Genomic DNA, 19,226 nt, shown 5'->3' with positions numbered 1-19,226 from the left:
TGAACTGCCTACCTCAAATACCTTCTCCCTCTGAAGGGAGAAAGACCTCTTCTCTCCACCCCCAGCCAGGACCGATGTGGCTCCCCAGAGTAATCGGTGCCTGAAGCCAGCACCTCCTCAAGCTAAGAAGAACTTCCCTGGATGCACTTACCCGGACCAGGCTGGACAAGTCTTCATCCTTGTGTTTCTGTAGCTGTGGAGAAAGGACAACCAACCATAAGACCTCAGGAAACATTCCTGTCTAGGAGAGAGACACATAGCTTCTCCTCCCTGCCTGCAGAAATACCTCCTGTAATCTCTAATAAAGAGCCAAGGGAATTTTACCCCCAGTTCATAGATGAGGAATCTGAAGACTAAAATGCCAAACAAATGTTCCCTATTTACTGCCTCTTTCTCTGTACTGCTCTCCAGAACAGCCCAAATGGGCCAGAATGTGGAGCTTCATTGTTCTGAGCAGTAACGCTATTTCCCTGGCAGGAGGAAACTTTCAAGATGCTCTTTTTGGGTCAAAGGACAGTAAGTGATTCTGATTTCTATTTATTTATTTATTTATTTTGCTTGTACATGTCTATCCTATTTATTTTATTTTGTTAGTATGTTTGGTTTTGTTCTCTGTCTCCCCCTTTTAGACTGTGAGCCCACTGTTGGGTAGGGACTGTCTCTATATGTTGCCAATTTGTACTTCCCAAGCGCTTAGTACAGTGCTCTGCACATAGTAAGCGCTCAATAAATATGATTGATGATGATGATGATGATTTCTCTCTCTCTCCCCTCTCTCCCCCACCCTTGCCTCCCTCCCTCTCATTTTTTCTTCAAATTCAGGAATTGTGGAACTATTCCCTTTTAAAAAAGCTCAGTCACCTCTTTTACCCAAATATTACAAAACCTCATACAAAAAATGTGTACTCTTTTGGGGATCAGCCATTCTAGACAGCTAGCTTTTCGTCTCCTAGCCCCCAAACCTGATTCTTGCAAAGTGATTTCATCACCGATTTCATTTTGCAGCTCTAGTGGAGCTTGGGACTGATGGCAGGTAAAAGGCTGAGAATGAAAGTAGTTAAGTGTAAATCTAAAGATGGAGAAAGCCCCATATTTATCTTTGGAAAATTTTCAGAAACTAGTTTCCAGGGAGTTGATTGAACTAGGTTCCACTGTTATCTGGGAAGCAGGTATCCTAGTGGAAAGAGCGGAGGCCTGGGAGTGAGAGGACCCGAGTTCTAATGCCTGCTCCGCCACTTGCCTGTTGTGTGACCTTGGGCAAGTCACTTCACTTCTCCGTGCCTCTGTTTCCTCATCTGTAAAAGGTAATTTGGCACCTGTTCTCTCTCCTACTTAGACTGGGAGTCCTGGGGCTGTGTCTGAGCAGATTATCTTGCACCTACCCCAGGACTTATTACTGTGCTTGGCACAGAGTAAGCGCTTAATACCACAAATCATTAACTGCTTTTGAACTTGGGCACTCAGTTCCCCCTAGCAGGTGGGAGTTAAATTTCTTACCAGCTCTGCCCTAAGGAAATTCCACTCTACAGACCATGTGCCTTGGCTGAAGCCATGGGGACGGACACAATTTTTCTTCCAGCCCTATGCTGCATCCAAACAAATGAGCTTAGTCAGAGAAATGTTCCCTAATTCCCTGGTGTTGATCTATACAGAACACATATGATGGAACAATTGAGTGTTAGTTCACTTCTGATCGAACTGTAAGTTCTAGATTGTAAGCTTGCTGTGGGCAGGGAACGTCTCTACTAACCCTTTATTGTATTTTCCCCAGGGCTTAGTACGGTGCTCTACACATAGTAAATGCGCAATAAACAACATTGACTGATACCCTTTTCTTGAAATACGTCCTCCACTTGTGATATTCCCTGATAACAATCTCAATGCGCCGTTTCCAGTACTTCCCTTCGGTTGTGATGGCCTGGAATGGAGGGAGGGTAAAGAAGGTTAGAGTTAGAAATGGCTCTTGAGCCAATTTAACTTGGTGATAGGATGGCACTACCACCACCCTAGGAAATGCTGGCAGCAGCAAATGGTTGAAACAAAGACCTGGTGAGGCAAGCCTAGAAATCTTGCTATGGAACCACTGAGGGACTTTAACATATGAGGGATTTCCCAACCACTCCTTGCCACAAAAAGCCCACTGGCCTGTAAGACAAAGGACATCGTTTAAGCCCGTGCTTCTTCCTTTTTTTCAGGGCCCTGAAGGACCTCTGAGATAATACTTCTTATGTAAGAAAGAGAGCTCTTGGTGGGTGGCAACGTACCTTTTGTTTCTTAGCACAGTGCATTGTGCTCAGACAGTGCTCAAACACCATTACACTGAATGGCACAAAAAATGCACTGAAAAATGGCACTGAAAAATCACCTGTACAGGAAGCACATCAGAATACTCAGGTGCATCAACCACTGGTCCCTCACCCTGACTGCCATTCAGGGAGGCCCTAGACACATCACCCCCAAACAACAGAAAAAGGAACCTCTCCTCAACCCGCTGTCTAAAGGCAGTCACCTCTCTGGGAGTGAGTAAGCTAGTTGCCGGGTAGGTCAGCAGGTCGCCCACTGAGTAAAAGACAAAGAACTAGCAAACTGAAGGGGAAACAGAAGGTAGTTTCAAGGTGGAGGAATAAAGATGGAGATTTTCATTCTCCTATAAAGGCTTACCAATAACTGGGGGACCAGGGGGTCCTATTCTTCCCCATCGCAATGCCCATGATCAAAAATTCTCACCACCTCTCAGCCTTGCTTAGCTTTTCCGTTCTTAATATGCGGCCCAAGAAAAGGGTGTTCTAGGGTCACCACCCTTACCCAATCCAAGGGCTTTACTATGGCGCTCTGCACATAGTGGGCTCTCAATAAATACCACTGGTTGATTTGTTGGCCAGTTGATCCTGACCATACCTCTGGTCGGCGATGTTCATCCACCTCCACAGAGCCGTCCAGGGGAGTCACAAAATGGCACACAGGATTCTTCCGCTTCTCCAGGTCTGGGGAAAAAGAAAGATTCCAGCTGCGACCCTCACCCCCTTTCCTGGCTGCTCCCTCCCTTTACTTGGGTCCACGACCCATTCCCCTTCTACTTTCTCGTAGGACTAGAGAAACGTCAAAGAAGGCAAGGCTTTCTAGTACCAGGCCTGTCCAGCTAAGGCAACCAACCCTACCTTTAAAGAAAAAACCAGGAGAAGCCAAATTGGATTAGGAATGGCAGGGCCAGTTCCTGCAGACAGGCTTTGCCCCCAGCTAGATTTAGAACTTTCAATAAATGGAGTGTGGAGGGTTCTTCTCTGACTCCCTATCTGATCCAATAGGTGTTTCCCATTTTCTTGGCCCACCTGAGGGTTCCTGACATTTCTTTCCAAGATATCAAAGCGAAGAAGACAGAAGGATCTTTGGAAATAACCTCCCCCACCACACACACACACCTCCAAGCCAGGATAAGATGGGGGCTTGGGGAGAGAGATTGAGTTACTGGCAGGCACTTGTAGGCTTCTTCCCACCCTCTGAGGAGTAGAGCAGCATGGCTCAGTGGAAAGAGCCCGGGCTTTGGAGTCAGAGGTCATGGGTTCGAATACCGACTCCGCCACATGTCTGCTGTGTGATCTTGGGCAAGTCACTTAACTTCTCTGGGCCTCAGTTACCTCATCTGACTGTGAGCCCCACGTGGGACAACCTGATCACCCTGTATCCTCCCCAGCGCTTAGAACAGTGCTTTGCACATAGTAAGCGCTTAACAAATGCCAATTATTATCATTATTATTATTATAGACACTTACACTGCATATACCATGCCCGCCAGATGGCGTTGTTGAGCCGGATCTTATCTCTCCATTGCAGCTTCAGGCCTTTAAAGTTTTTCCACTTTGGTGAAACCAACTTTCCACTAAAATGAGAGACCAGGAAGTTAGGAGCTTCTTAGTGAGGCAAGTTTGGAAACGGCCAATAATAAAAACAACTCTAATAATAATAATAACAGTAATAAGAAAAAAAATAATTCTGATATTTGTTACAAGTGCTTACTCTGTGCCGCTCATTGTACTAAACAATCAGACGCAAGGGGCTCCCAACTACATTCAGCCAAAACCTCAGACTGTTAACTCAGGGCAGCCTTGCCAAGGCATCCTCTAGGTAATAATAATAATAATATCATTTGTTAAGCGCTTACTATGTGCAAAGCACTGCCCTAAGCGCTGGGGGGATACAAGGTTGTCCCATGTAGGGCTCACAGTCTTAATCCTCATTTTACAGATGAGGTAACTGAGGCTCAGAAGTGACTTGCCCAAGGTCACAGCAGACGTGGCAGAGCCGGGATTAGAACCCATGACCTCTGACTCCCAAGCCCATGCTCCTTCCACTGAGCCACAGTAATAATAATGGCATTTATTAAGCGCTTACTATGTGCAAAGCACTGTTCTGCTTCTCCAGGTGTGGGCAGGGAACGTGTCTACCCACTCGGTTGTATTGTACTTTCTCAAGGGCTTAGTACAGCATTCTGCACACACAGTAAGCACTCAATAAATACTACTGACTGATCGACTGATTCTCCTCCAAATCAGAAGCGGATGTTCTCAGTGCTTGGGGCCAAATCAAATGGGACTTCTCCAGGCCTTGCTCTGCACATAGTAAGCGCTCAATAAATACGATTGATGATGATGATGATGATGAAGGAAGACTCTGTTTTCCCCCTATTTCGCACTCCAATTCTGGGCTCCTGGCATAAGGGTCACATTTAACTGAAAGACAATCTCTTGATCATTTAGAATTTTAAGGCCATAAACCAGGGTAGCAGGAACTCAGCTTCTGCTAAGCAGAAAAGCTGAGAATTTGCTTTTCTAAGCCTAGCCCAGGAGCACTCTGGGTAAGTGTTTCTGGGATTAGAGTAGGTCTCAGGCCACGAGGCCACTTTATTGCAGCACCTAACTAACGGGAGCCTCTGATTTTTCTCCCATTTGAACATAAACCCCTGAAAGCAAGGGAACGTGATCCCTTCCCCTGCATCATCCTCCTCTTCCTCCTCCTTGCCCGGTCCCAGAAGCAGAGCACTGTACTAAGCACTTGGGAAGTACAAATTGGAAGTACACAAGGGGGAGACAGAGAACAAAACCAAACATACTAACAAAATAAAATACATAGAATAGATATGTACAAATAAATTAAATAAATAAATAAATAGAGTAAAAAAATATGTACAAACATATATACATATATACAGGTGCTGTGGGGAAGGGAGGGAGGTAAGATGGGGGGATGGAGAGGGGGACGAGGGGGAGAGGAAGGAAGGGGCTCAGTCTGGGAAGGCCTCCTGGAGGAGGTGAGCTCTCAGCAGGGCCTTGAAGGGAGGAAGAGAGCTAGCTTGGCGGATGGGCAGAGGGACTGGGGGCATTCCAGGCCTGGGGGATGACGTGGGCCGGGGGTCGATGGCGGGACAGGCGAGAGCGAGGTACGGAGAGGAGACCAGCGGTGGAGGAGCGGAGGGTGCGGACTGGGCTATAGAAGGAGGAGAGAAGGGAGGTGAGGTAGGAGGGGGGCGAGGTGATGGACAGCCTTGAAGCCGAGGGTGAGGAGTTTCTGCCTGATGCGCAGATTGATTGGTAGCCACTAGAGATTTTTGAGGAGGGGAGTGATATGCCCAGAGCGTTTCTGGACAAAGATAATCCTTCATACCTCCCTACCCACACCTGACTGCACAGGAGCGGTGCAGCCTAGTGAAAAGAGCACAAGCCTGGGAGTCATAGGACCTGGGTTCTAATCCCAGCTCTGGCCACTTGTCTGCTGTGTGACCTGGGCAAGTCACTTCACTTCTCTGGGCCTCATTTACCTCATCTGTAAAATGGGGATTAAGACTGTGAGCTCTATGTGGGACGGGGACTATGTCCAACTCGATTATCTTGTATCTACCCCAGCACTTGGTACACTGCCTGGCACACAGTAAGCGCTTAACAAATTAACAAATACCACGATTCTTATTATAAGCTCTGGGCTCCAGTCTTCCAGTGGGTCATCAAGCCTGGTGCTTGGATTCAGAACACACAAGAGCCAGGATGCCACACAGAGAGAGGCTTGCAACATTTTAATTACAGTACCATTACACATGGGAACTGAGAACCACACAGGGAATACTCTCCCTCCCCACCATCCGTGAAGGGAGTGGAATAGATCTAAAAACTTGGGTTCTCTTCTTCTTCCTGGGTGTCCTCCTCTAGAGCACAAGGGACTAGTTTCACCTAGCTCTGAAGCCACCTCTCTCCAGATTTCACGATGTACTATTTACTTCAAGTTTCTTACTGTAACTTTGTCCTCCTTTATTGCATTAATTAGAATGTGACTGTATCATAAAACTTCTCTGTATGCTAGAAAACCAGCTCAAGGCTTCTCCGTTTAATTGCTTCATTCCATGCTTCCTGATCCAGGTCACAGCTGTGAGAAACTCCTGTTACCCACCTTTCTGCTCATTATCAGGAGGGGGAAAATATGGAAAGTGAAAAAAGCTCACATTTCAATTTTCACCACAAGGCAGAAGCGCACTCCAAAAGAGGGAGCCATCAAAAACTTCCAAAATGCCTGGAAATAACTTCTCTTCCTACCCCACTTTCTCCCCTGGAACCAATCAGCAGTAGCAGAGTAGCAATCATCTAACTCGAGACCACAGGGTTAATACTCCTCACTTCTAGACAATTCTCTTCTTCCCCTCAACTGATGGCAGACAGTATCAACCAAGAGAAACAGTGTGGCCTAGTGAAAAGAGCACAGGCCTGGGAACCAGAGGATCTGGTTTCCAATCCCAGCTCTGCCATGTGTCTGCTGTATGACCTTGGGTAGGTCTCTTAACTTCTCTGTGCCTCAGTTACCTCATCAATCAAATGGAGATTAAATCCTATGCTCTCCTAATTAGACTGTGAGTCCCATATGGGGCAGGAATTGTGTCCACTCTTATTAACTTGTATGTACCCCAGGGTTTCGAGCAGTGCTTGGCACATTGTAAGTGCTTAACAAATACCATAAAAAAATGGTCAAGAGAAAGACAGAGGGATACTTGGCTTTCTGGATCTAAAATCAGACTTTCTAGGGCATATCTGCAGTGCAATCAGCGTCCTTGGTTGGCAAGTTCTCTCCCAGCAGTGGAGAACTCGGAATGACAAACAACTGAAAAATGGGCATTAAGATTGTGAGCCCAAGGTGGGACATGGACTGTGTCCAACCTGATTAACTTTTATCTACTCCAGAACCTGGAACAAAGTAAGCACTTAAGAAATACCATTTTAAAAAAAATGTAAAGGTGAAACACATTTGTGAATCAGAATTCCTGGGCATTCCCTGAGCGGAATGGGTGGAAAATGGAGACGGAGCACCAAAGAGCTAAGTCAGAAACCAGTGCTTGTAGAAGAGGCCTGTAGCCCTTCTTTGAAAGCCCGGTAGTCATTTTTACCATAGCAACCTCCTCACAAGTTCTTTACAATACTCAATTTTTAAAGGGCAGGGGGGAAAAATGGCAATCATTCATTCATTATATCATATTTATTAAGCACTTCCTGTGTGCAGAGCACTGTACTAGGGGCTTGGGAAAGAACAATACAACAATAAACAGTGACAATCCCTGCCCACAAGGAGCTCACAGTCTAGAGAGGGGGGAGACAGACATCAATACAAATAAATAAAATTACAGACATATACGTAAGTGCTGTGGGGCTGGGAGGCCAGGGGTGGGGGTGAGCAAAGGAAGCAAGTTAGGGTGGTGTAATAATAATAATAATAATGGCATTTATTAAGCACTTACTATGTACAAAGCACTGTTCTAAGCGCTGGGGAGGTTACAAGGTGATCAGGTTGTCCCACGGGGGGCTCACAGTCTTCATCCCCATTTTACAGATGATGGAACTGAGGCACAGAGAAGTGAAGTGACTAGCCCAAAGTCACAAAGCTGACAATTGGCAGAGCAGGAATTTGAACCCATGACCTGACTCCAAAGCCCGAGCTCTTTCCACTGAGCCCTGGTGTAGAAGTGGGAGATGAGGAAAAGTGGGGCACACTCCAAACACTTGAATAATCAATGACGCCATATACTGACAAGAAGGATTCAGCTTTCTGGGCTAGAAGCCAAGTCTTCCTGACTTTGCTTTTAGGTTTTCTTGTGTTTTGCTTCTGAAGTGTTTCATCTTTCACTGTGTGGTACATCAGACACAGAAACCCCTTTTTTTAATGGTACTTGTTAAGCACTTATTATGTGCCAAGCATTGTACTAAATGCTGGAAAAGGTACAAGATAATCAAGTTGGACACAGACCCTGTCATACATAGGGCTCTGTCCAAATTAGAGGGAGGATTTAATCCCCATTTAACATACTGAGGTAACTGAGGGACAAATGTTAAGTGACTTTTTTAATGGTATTTGTTAAGGACTTACTGTGTGCCAGGCACTCTACTTAGCACTAGAGTAGATGTAAATTTATTTGGTTGGACACAGTCCATGTCGCACATGGGGCTCAATCTTAATCCCCATTTTACAGATGAGGCAACTGGGGTACAGAAGTGAAGTGACTTGCCCAAGGTCATACAGCAGACATGAGGGCAGAGCAGGGGATAAGAACCCAGGTCCTCTAACTTGATTACTGGTCCCAGACTCTTTCCACTAGGCCACAATATTTCCCTATAGTGTGGTTTCAAATGCCCCCGTGGCTCTAAGTCACCAACACTCTTGGGTCATGTCTGAAAAACGCACACAGAGTCATCAGTGAAAGAGAGCTGGGTAAACACTAGGAATGGCAGTCAGAAAATAAACAAGCTGAAGATCTCAGTCAAATCGTGCTGATGACTATAAGCTTGTTATGGGCACACTCCCAATATAAGCATCAATCTTATTATTGAGCACTTGCTGTCTGCAGAACACTGTACTAAGCACTTGGGAGAGTACAACACAACAGAGTTGGAAGACACGTTCCCTGCCCACAATGAGTTTACAGTCTATAGGACACAAAGAATATATCCAATAGGTCAACAGGACTATGTGATTACAACAGTTATAATTGTTATGACTATTATTATTATAATCACATAACAGAGCTCAGACTGTAAGCAGTCTTACCCGTTCTACCTGTCCTCTAGCCTGGGAGTACGTCAGGGACTGCGTCTGACTTTTTTTTAATGGTATTTGCTAAATGCTTATGATATGCCAGGCACTGTACTAAGCGCTGGGGTAGATACAAGCTAATCAAGTTGGATACAGTCCATGTTCCACATGGGGCTCGCAGTCTTAATCCCCAAATTTCAGATGAAGAAGCAGGGACAGATTATTGGCTTCATCTCAAGCCAGACATCCTGGGCCTTTCTCCTGAGGGCTGGTCTTAATGGGAGCCCTTCTTTGCCTTCAGGCAGCACCTCCCAGGGAATAGCTGGGCCATCAGCTCACAGATGGCTCCCACATTTACTAATCTCCCCTTCCCAAGGGTCCAGGCATTTTTCCCCTCTCCTAGCTTTAGACATGCTCAGTTTTTCAGGGAGTAGCTGGGCTGGGAGCATTGTGTTGAGGTGAAACCTTTTGACATTCATGGCTTTGGACAAAGAGCTCTTTCCAAACATACATACCTACAGGCATTCAACCTCCACACCTCTCCCTTCCCTCCAGGAGTTAGTCTGCAACTGGGTCACACTAATCAATCAATCGTATTTACTGAGTGCTTACTGTGTGCAGAGCACTGTACTAAGTGCTTGGGAAGTACAAGTCGGCAACATATAGAGACGGTCCCTACCCAACAACGGGCTCACAGTCTATCTAGATTCCACTGATAACAGTCTTAATCCCCTGTACAGAGCAGTTGCTAAGTGATTTGCCCAAGGTCACCCAGCATTCAAGTGGTGGAGCCAGGACTAGGACCTATATCCTTCTGACTTTCAATCTCAGCACTTAAATAAATATACACATTCAGTTGTACACTCAATTATTTATTGTTATTCCATCCTGATTTACTCCATGTCCACGTCCTCCCCCTGGCCTGGAATGCCCTCCCTCCACACATCTGCCAAGCTAGCTCTTTTCCTCCCTTCAAAGCCCTACTGAGGTCACCTTCTCCAAGAAGCCTTCCCAGTCTGAGCCCCCTTTTTCCTCTCCTTCTCCCCATCCCCCCAGCCCTACCTCCTTCCCCTCCCCACAGCACCTGTATATGTTTGAACAGTTTTATTACTCTATTTTACTTGTATATATTTATTATTCTATTTATTTTGTTAATAATGTGCATTTAGCTTTAATTCTATTTGTTCTGATGACTTGACACCTGTCCACATGTTTTGTTTTGTTGTCTGTCTCCCCATTCTAGACTGTGAGCCCGTTGTTGGGTAGGGACCATCTCTATATGTTGCCAGCTTGTACTTCCCAAACGCTTAGTACAGTGCTCTGCACACAGTAAGCACTCAATAAATACAATTGAATGAATACTGTTATTTGTTATATCCTTGTTCTTCCTCCTATTTCCACCACTTGTAAATAATTTATGCCTGTCTGTTTGTCCATTAAATTGTAAACCCCTTGATAAATGCTTGTTCCTTTACCCATCAACAGAGCAAAGGATCAATAATTTGTAGGTCCAGCCCTATTCAGCCATTGAGATGCTTCCATGTCTAAGGGTAATAATAATAATGTTGATAATTATGGTACTTGTTAAGCGCTTACTATGTGCCAAGAACTGCTCTAAGTGCTGGGGTAGATAACAAGGTTAATCAGATTGTCCCACATGGGGCTCACAGTCTTAATCCCCATTTTACAGATGAGGTCATTAAGGCACAGAGAAGTTAACTGACTTACCCAAGGTCACACAGCAGACAAGTGGCAGAGCCAGGATTAGAACCCAGGTCCTCTGACTCCCAGGCCCAAGCTCTTGTCACTAGGCCATGCTGCTAGTAATAATAATAATAATAATGATGGCATTTATTAAGCGCTTACTATGTGCAAAGCACTGTTCTAAGCACTGACCAGGATGTGACCAGGACCTGGAAGCTACTGTCAGGATACACTTCTGACCCACGGGGAAATTTGACAGGCTTCATCCAAAGTTTCTGATCCAGTCACCTTACTGATGACTGCTCCAGATACACAAACCCCAAAAGACATGCAGATGAGCAGTCCACAAGGCTTGCAAAAAAGACAGAGAACAGGTATGGTTTTCCTCTGATGCAGTATTTTGCCTGGATAGAACATGATCCCATGTTGCAAGAAACTGTGTGTGAAGTAGAGGAAACCCTGCTGACAACTAGAGATTCTCACTGTCAACAAAATCCGGAATGCAGCCACCAAATTAATAATAATAATAATGGCATTTATAAGCGCTTACTGTGTGCAAAGCACTGTTCTAAGCGCTGGGGAGGTGACAAAGTGACCAGGTTGTCGCACGTGGGGCTCACAGTCTTAATCCCCATTTTACAGATGAGGTAACTGAGGCACAGAGAAGTTAAGTGACTTGCCCAAAGTCACACAGCTGACAATCGGTGAAGCCGGGATTTGAGCACATGACCTCTGACTCCAAAGCCAATGCTCTTTCCACTGAGCCACGCTGCTTCTCTAAATTCTGCTACCTAAGCAATCTACCTATCTTCCATGTCTCTCAAGCCCTCAGCATGATTCCTCTTTCTATAAACCCCCATATTCTGTTAATCTCCAAATTCTGAATTTTTTTTCTTCCCAGCATCTCCAGAATGCGTCCATTCTGCTTTAACTCCCTCAGTTAATATCCTTTAACTGAGGATATTATTATCCTCAAAAATCTCCAATACAGGGAACAAGGGACAAGGATCATGTCGAATTCCCACCTGTGTTTTCCCTCCCAGTGCTTAGTACAATGCTCTACACACAGTAAATGCTTAATAAATGCTATTATTACTACTAGCCTCCAGGCACTCAATCATTTCTCTCACCGCCTCTTTATCATCGCTCTTCCCCTCTACATCCCACTACTCACTCTTCAAATGTCAACCTTTTCTCTCTCTCTCTCTCTTTCTCTCTCCCCTCTCCCTCCCTCTACTGAGTACCTGATCATGCCCTCCCCCTCTGCCTGAAACCCCTTCCCCAGCATATCTGGCAGATCACCCTTCTCCCCATCTAACAAGACCTTCTAAAATCCTATCTCCAGGAGGTCTTCCCTTATTAATCTCTCATTTCCCCACTGTTTCCCTCCTTCTGCCACTTAAGCACTTCAGATCAGATCACCTAATCTCTTGCACACTCCCTTCCCTTATAGTGTTTATTTAAATATCTTTAAACTGAGATTTCCCCAATTTATTTTAGTGCCTATCTCCCTGGACTAGATTATAAATTCCTTGAGGGCAGGGATCATATCCATTAATTCCACTACACTTGCCCAAGTGCACTGTATAGTGCTGTGCACATAGTAAGCATTCAGTAAGTACTATTGATCGACTGATTTAAACACTGGTAGCACACACCCTTGAGAAGCAGCGTGGTCCAGTGGACAGAGCACGGGGCCTAGGAGTCGGAAGGACCTGGGATCTAATTCCAGCTCCATCACTTGTCTGCTGTGTGGCCTTGGGCAAGTCACTTAACTTCTCTGTGCCTCAGTTACCGCATCTGGAAAATGGGGGTTAAGATTGTGAGCCCCATGCGGGACTCTATATGTTGCCAATTTGTGCTTCCCAAGCGCTTAGTACAGTGCTCTGCACATAGTAAGCGCTCAATAAATACGATTGATGATGATGACAGGGACTGTGTCCAACCTCATTAGTTTGTATCTACCCTAGTGCTTAGTACAGTGCATAGTACATAGAGAAGCAGCGTGGCTCAGTGGAAAGAGCACGGGCTTTGGAGTCAGAGGTCACAGGTTTGAATCCTGGCTCCGCCGCATGTCTGCTGTGTGACCTTGGGCAAGTCACTTAACTTCTCTGAGCCTCAGTTACCTCTTCTGTAAAATGGGGATTAAGATTGTGAACCCCCTGTGGGACAACCTGATCACCTTGTAACCTCCCCAGTGCTTAGAACAGTGCTTTGCACATAGTAAGTGCTTAACAAATATCAATAGGAAAAACACCCTTGGTCTTCTATCCCTCTGAGCCGCTGAGCATAACTCCAAGTGTCTCCACCAGCCTTCACTCCATTCCTGGGCTTGTCTCCTGTCCTACCTTACAACGGCAGGGACTAGAAACATTTAAACACTGGCAACACACCACCTCAAAATTTAGATCATTAGGAAGACAGCTGCTGTGGCTGCTGTAAATGCTGGACTCTGAGTTTCAAGGAGCCTGAAACTCTGATCCTGTAGCGAATCCACGAGTCATATTCGTAGAGCACTTACTGTGAACAGAGCAGCGTGACCTAGTCGAAAGAACATGAGTTTGGGAGTCAAAGGACCTGGGTTCTAATCCCAGCTCTGATAAATGCTTGCTGTGTGACTTTGTGCAAATTACTTAACTTCCCTCTGCCTGTTTCCTCAACCGTTAAATGGGGATTAAATACCTATTTTCCCTCCTACTTGGACTGTGAGCTCCATGTAGGACAGGGACTCTGTCCAACCTGATTAACTTGTATCTATCCCAGCGCTTAACCAGTACTTTACACACAGTAAGCACTTAATGAATACAGTAATAATAACTGTGCTAAGCACTTGGGAGAGAACAATAAAACAGTTCATAAACATGCTCTTTGCTGCTTACAGTCTAAACATTACCCTATTGCCCTTATTATGTTTATCATTTTCCTTGTGTTCTGTGTTGTTTGTAGTTTTTACCATTTCATCTCTCCTTAAGTGCCCATCTCCAACCCATCTCCCTTTATTCTTGGATTGTGTAACCCCTGTGCACACCATGCATTTTTACCAGTGTTCAGTAGAGTGCTTTGTACAAAGTAGGTGCTTAACAAATATTACCACAGAAGTCAATTCGGGCTTCTCAAACAGTTTCATTAGCATACTCAAAATCAATGCCCAACAGGATCATTAAAATGAGGTACTTAATGCTGACAGTTGACAAATTCTGAAGCAATGCTCTTCACAACCCATATTCACGGGATAAAGTGACCAAGCAGGAAGAGGATAGTGAACTTCTTCAACTTGCTGAGAAATGTTCTCAAACAATATGTTATGGCAACGGAAGAAGCTGAGAGGGGTTGCTCTCTATGAGTAGAGGCTTTGGGCAGATAAGGAAACCCAAGAAGCAGATTTGCAAACAGTCATAAGCCCAGTGAAGGATAACCTTCGTGCTTAGTACAGTGCTCTGCATGCAGTAAGTGCTCAAAAAATACGATGGAATGAATAAATGAATAACCTTTACATTCATAAAATACAGAATGGATTGTCAGTCACACGTTTTACCTCTTTGACCCCACCCATTTATGTGGGTAGGATCTCATGTTTCAACTTTTTGATCACACCCATTTATGTGGGTAGAGTCTCAGTCAATATTGTCTGTCATTCCCACAGATGAAGGATATATACATAAACTCCCATACAGACACACATAAAACACATCCTGTGACACAGCATAGACTGTCAGGAAGCAATACCTATGGACAGAACGATCTTCACGCAAATTCTATCCTCAGCTGGGGAGGTAAGCAATAACCACAATGTCTTCTTCCCCTAAAAGGAGGTGATGCTACTAAAACAGAGAAGAAGCCTGGTTTAATTGACCCGGCCTTCTGAGCTGGGTGGAAGTTTTAACTCCTTCAACCAGGAGGGAAACAGAAAGCTGCAAGGCCTGCTGACTGTAACAGGGTGGAGTCAAGGCTGCGGGGGAAGCAAAGTGAACTCTGCCAGGTTTCACTTCTCTGCCACTGAAAGCTGGGTGGACTTCCATACACTGAAAACTCCCTCAAATGGGTTCAGGGTTTCTCCCCACCTTCCTCAAAGTATTCTCTCTCCACAGGGCTTTGCTGGGAAGCTAGGCTCGGTTCTACAGGCTGCCTCGAGCTGAGCTGAACAGCTTCCGGACAAAGATTCATTAAAGAGCCCAGGAGAGAGGAAGCGGCAGCCAGAGGTGGAGGGAAAAGGGCAGCAAGTGTAAACAGAATCGTTCCTGTGCCTCACCTCCCCCCCCCCCACCCACAATAGTAATAGTTAATAATTATAGTACTTGTTAAGCACTTACTCTGTGCCAAGCACTTTTGTAAGCACTTGGGTAGATACAAGTTAATCAGGTTGGACCCAAAAGGGATTCAAACTCTTAATCCTTATTTTACAGATGAGGTAGCTGAGGCCCAGAAGTGAGCTCCTTATCTTCCCTCCCAAACCCTGTCCTCTCCCTGACTTTCCCGTCACTGTAGAAAGTCACTTTCCGGTAGCAACCTTGGTGTCATCCTCGACTCCGCTCTCTCATTAACCCCCGGGTGCTCTGCATACAGTAAACACTCAATAAATACGATTGAATTAATCATCAACTTCAACTCTCTCCTAGACCCCCTCCAGTCTGGCTTCCGTCCCCTACACTCCACTGAAACTGCCCTCTCAAAGGTCACCAATGACTTCCTTCTTGCCAAATCCAATGGCTCCTACTCTATCCTAATCCTCCTCGATCTCTCAGCTGCCTTCGACACTGTGAATCACCCCCTTCTAAACACACTATCCAACCCTGGCTTCACAGACTCCTCTCCTGGTTCTCCTCTTATCTTTCCGGCCAATCATTCTCAAGTCTCAGTCTCAGTCTCCTCCTCCCCCTCCCATCCCCTACTGTAGGGATTCCTCAAGGGTCAGTTCTTGGTCCCCTTCGGTTCTCTATCTACACTCACTCCCTAGGTGAACTCATTCACTCCCAGGGCTTCCTTCAACTATCATCTCTATGATGATGACACCCAAATCTACATCTCCACCCCTGCTCTCTCTCCCTCCCTCCAGGCTTGTGTCTTCTCCTGCCTTCAGGACATCTCCATCTGGATGTCTGCCCGCCATCTAAAACTCAATATGTCCAAGACGGAACTCCTTATCTCCCCTCCCAAACTCTGCCCCCTCCCTGACTTTCCCATCACTGTAGACGGCACTACCATCCTTCCTGTCTCACAAGCCTGCAACCTTGGTGTAGTCCTCGACTCCACTCTCTCGTTCACCCCACATGACCAATCCGTCACCAAAACCTACCAGTCTCACCTCCACAACATCACCAAGATCCGCCCTTTCCTCTCCACCCAAACCGCTACCTTGATGGTTCAATCTCTCATCCTATCCCGGATGGATTACTGCATCAGCCTCCTCTTTGATCTCCCATCCTCCTGTCTCTTCCCACTTCAGTCTGTACTTCACTCTGCTGCCCAGATTATCTTTGTGCAGAAACGCTCTGGGCATGTCACTGCCCTCCTCAAAAATCTCCCGTGGTTGCCTGTCAACCTTCGAATCAAGCAAAAACTCCTCACTCTCGGCTTCAAGGCTGTCCATCCCCTCGCCCGCTCCTACCTCACCTCCCTTCTCTCCTTCTCCAGCCCAGCCCGCACCCTCCGCTCCTCTGCCGCTAACCTCCTCACTGTGCCTCGTTCTCGCCTGTCCCGCCGTCGACCCCCGGCCCACGTCCTTCCCGTGGCCTGGAATGCCCTTCCTCCCTTCAAAGCCCTACTGAGAGCCCACCTCCTCCAGGAGGCCTTCCAAGACTGAACCCCCATTTTCCTCTTCTCCTCCCAATTCCCACCCTGCCCTACCTCCTTCCCCCCCCCACAGCACTTGTATATATTTGTACAGACGTATTACTCTATTTATTTTACTTGTACATATTTACTACTCTATTTTGCTAATGATGTGCATATAGCTATAATTCTATTGATTCTGACAGTTTTGACACCTGTCTACATGTTTTGTTTTGTTGTCTGTCTCCCCCTTCAAGACTGTGAGCCCGTTGTTGGGTAGGGACTGTCTCTATATGTTGCCGACTTGTACTTCCCAAGCGCTTAGTACAGTGCTCAATAACACAGTAAGGGCTCAATAAATACGACTGAATGAAGGAATGAATCAATGGCTTTTAATGGGAGCCCCTCTTTGCCTTCAGGCAGCACCTCCCAGGGAATAGCTGGGCCATCAGCTCACAGATGGCCAAAATCTCCCCTTTCCAAAGATCCAGGCATTTTTCCCCTCTCCTAGCTTTAGACATGCTCAGTTTTTCAGGGAGTAGCTGGGTTGGGAGCATTGTGTTGAGGTGAAACCTTTTAACATTCATGGCTCTGGACAAAGAATTCTTTCCAAAAATACATACCCACAGGCATTCGACCTCCACCCCTCTTCCTTTCCTCCAGGAGTTAGTCTGTAACTGGGTCACACTAATCAATCATACTTACTGAGTGCAGTACTTACTGTGTGCAGAACACTGTACTAAACGCTTGGGAGAGTACAATAATAACAGACACACTCCCTGCCCACAAGGAGCTTAGTCTTGAGCAAGTGAAGTGAGTTGCCTGAGATTACACAGCAGACATGTGGCGGAGCTGGAACTAGAAGTCAGAGTTACTTCCCATATGGCCATGCTCCCCTCGCCACAGCAAGCCCAGGGAAGACAAGAAGCAGCGTGGCTCAGTGGAAAGAGCCCGGGCATTGGAGTCAGAGGTCATGGGTTCAAATCCCAGCTCTGCTAATTGTCAGCTGTGGGACTTTGGGCAAGTCACTTAACTTCTCGGTGCCTCAGTTACCTCATCTGTAAAATGGGGATTGACTGTGAGCCCCCTGTGGGACAACCTGATGCCCTTATAACCGCCCCAGTGCTTAGACCATTGCTTCGCACATAGTAAGTGCTTAATAAATGCCATAAAAAAAGGTTTCTGATTCTCAGTACAGTGCTCTGCACACATTAAGCACTTAATAAATACGGTTGAATGAATGCCTCCCAGGCAACCAGGCAGGATTTCAAGGTCCTCCTCCACGCCCACACTCCACTGCTATCTTCAGTTGCTCATGGGTCACTTAATGCCCTCTGCCTTTTCATTCTCAATATGAAGTCTCCTTAGGGAGGCAGACAAAGCCTAACTTCCCCAAGTCCTCATTTCCCCTACCCGCCCACCCCTCTGGGTCACCTACGCACCTGGCTGGGTATCCCTTTTTATAACTTTTCTTATGGTATTTGTTACGCACTTACTATGCATCAAGTGCACCGGTAGATACAAGATAATAATCAGGTTTGGACACAGTCCCTGTCCCACATAGGGCTCGCAGTCTAAACTGGAGAGAGGATTTAATCCCCATTTTATAGATGAGGTAACTGAGGCAAAGAAGTTAAATGACTCGCCCAAGTCACACAGCAGACAGGTGGCAGAGCCAGAATTAGAAGCCAGGTCCTCTGGCTCCCAGGCCTGTGATCTTTCCACTAGACCATACTGCTTCAAGTCACTTATCTTCTCTTTGCCTCAATTCCCTCATGTGTAAATTAGGGATTAAGATTGTGAACCCTCTGTGGGGCAGGGACTATGTACAACCTGATTATCTTGTATCCAACCCCTGCGCTTAAAAGAGTGCTGGTGCATTGGTAAGCCCTTAACAAACATTTTTTATTATGCTCTATGATATGCAGCCCAGCCCTGTCACAGCACTTATGTAAATACCTTTACACTCTATTTCCCCTGCCTGTAATTCATTTTATTAATATTAATAAAAATAATGATAGGAATATTAGTGTTTGTTAAGCAAATGCCCACTATGCTAAGCACTTATTTGTTCATTATGGCCAGGAAATGTGTCTGTTGTGTTGTTTTCTCCCAAGTGCTTAGTAAAGTGCTTTGCACACAGTAAGTGCTCAAAATATGATTAATTGATTAATCAATCTAAGCACTGGGGCAGATAGAAGTTAATCAGGTGAGATACAGTCTTGTTTCCACATGAAGCTCACAGTCTAAGGAGGAGGGAGAACAGGTACTGAGTCCCCTTTTTATAGAAGAGGAAACTGAGGCACAGAAGTGAAGTGACTTGTTTTGTTTTGTTGTCTGTCTCCCCCTTCTAGACTGTGAGCCTGTTGTTGGGTAGGGACCATCTCTATATGTCGCCAACTTGTACTTCCCAAGCACTCAGTACAGTGCTTTGCACACAGTAAGAGCTTAATAAATACAATTGAATGAATGAATGAAGTCACTTGCCCTGGTTCGCACGGCAGGCAAGTGGCAGAGCCAGAAGTGGAAGCCAGGTCCTCTTTGACTCCAGGCTCGTACTTTTTCCACTAGGCCACTGATGCATACAAGTTTCTCCACTTGTAACGAACATACTCCTCTCTCTGCCCCACAGGGAGAAGACAGAAGCTAAGACAGTCAGTTTCAGTTCCTTTTCTGCCTGGTCCCTTCCCCACCTA

The 19,226-nt window shown here is 45.9% G+C and overlaps 1 protein-coding gene across 1 annotated transcript in view; it reads right to left on the bottom strand.

Moving 5' to 3' along the window:
* Positions 1 to 19,226, bottom strand: part of LOC119942916 (MLX interacting protein) — a 69,596-nt gene that overhangs the window by 19,000 nt on the left and 31,370 nt on the right. The window contains exons 2-5 of the mRNA XM_038763959.1: positions 3,771 to 3,877; positions 2,899 to 2,984; positions 1,829 to 1,918; positions 152 to 193 (exon numbers count right to left, since the gene is read on the bottom strand). Of these exons, the coding sequence (XP_038619887.1) occupies positions 152 to 193; positions 1,829 to 1,918; positions 2,899 to 2,984; positions 3,771 to 3,877 (325 nt within the window). The remainder of the gene's footprint in view (positions 1 to 151; positions 194 to 1,828; positions 1,919 to 2,898; positions 2,985 to 3,770; positions 3,878 to 19,226) is intronic.

This window comes from Tachyglossus aculeatus, chromosome 21, assembly GCF_015852505.1.
Source record: "Tachyglossus aculeatus isolate mTacAcu1 chromosome 21, mTacAcu1.pri, whole genome shotgun sequence".
Taxonomy (NCBI): Eukaryota; Metazoa; Chordata; class Mammalia; order Monotremata; family Tachyglossidae; genus Tachyglossus; species Tachyglossus aculeatus.
Note: the sequence above shows the minus strand (reverse complement) of the source record. Positions and strands in the feature narration are given on the sequence as shown.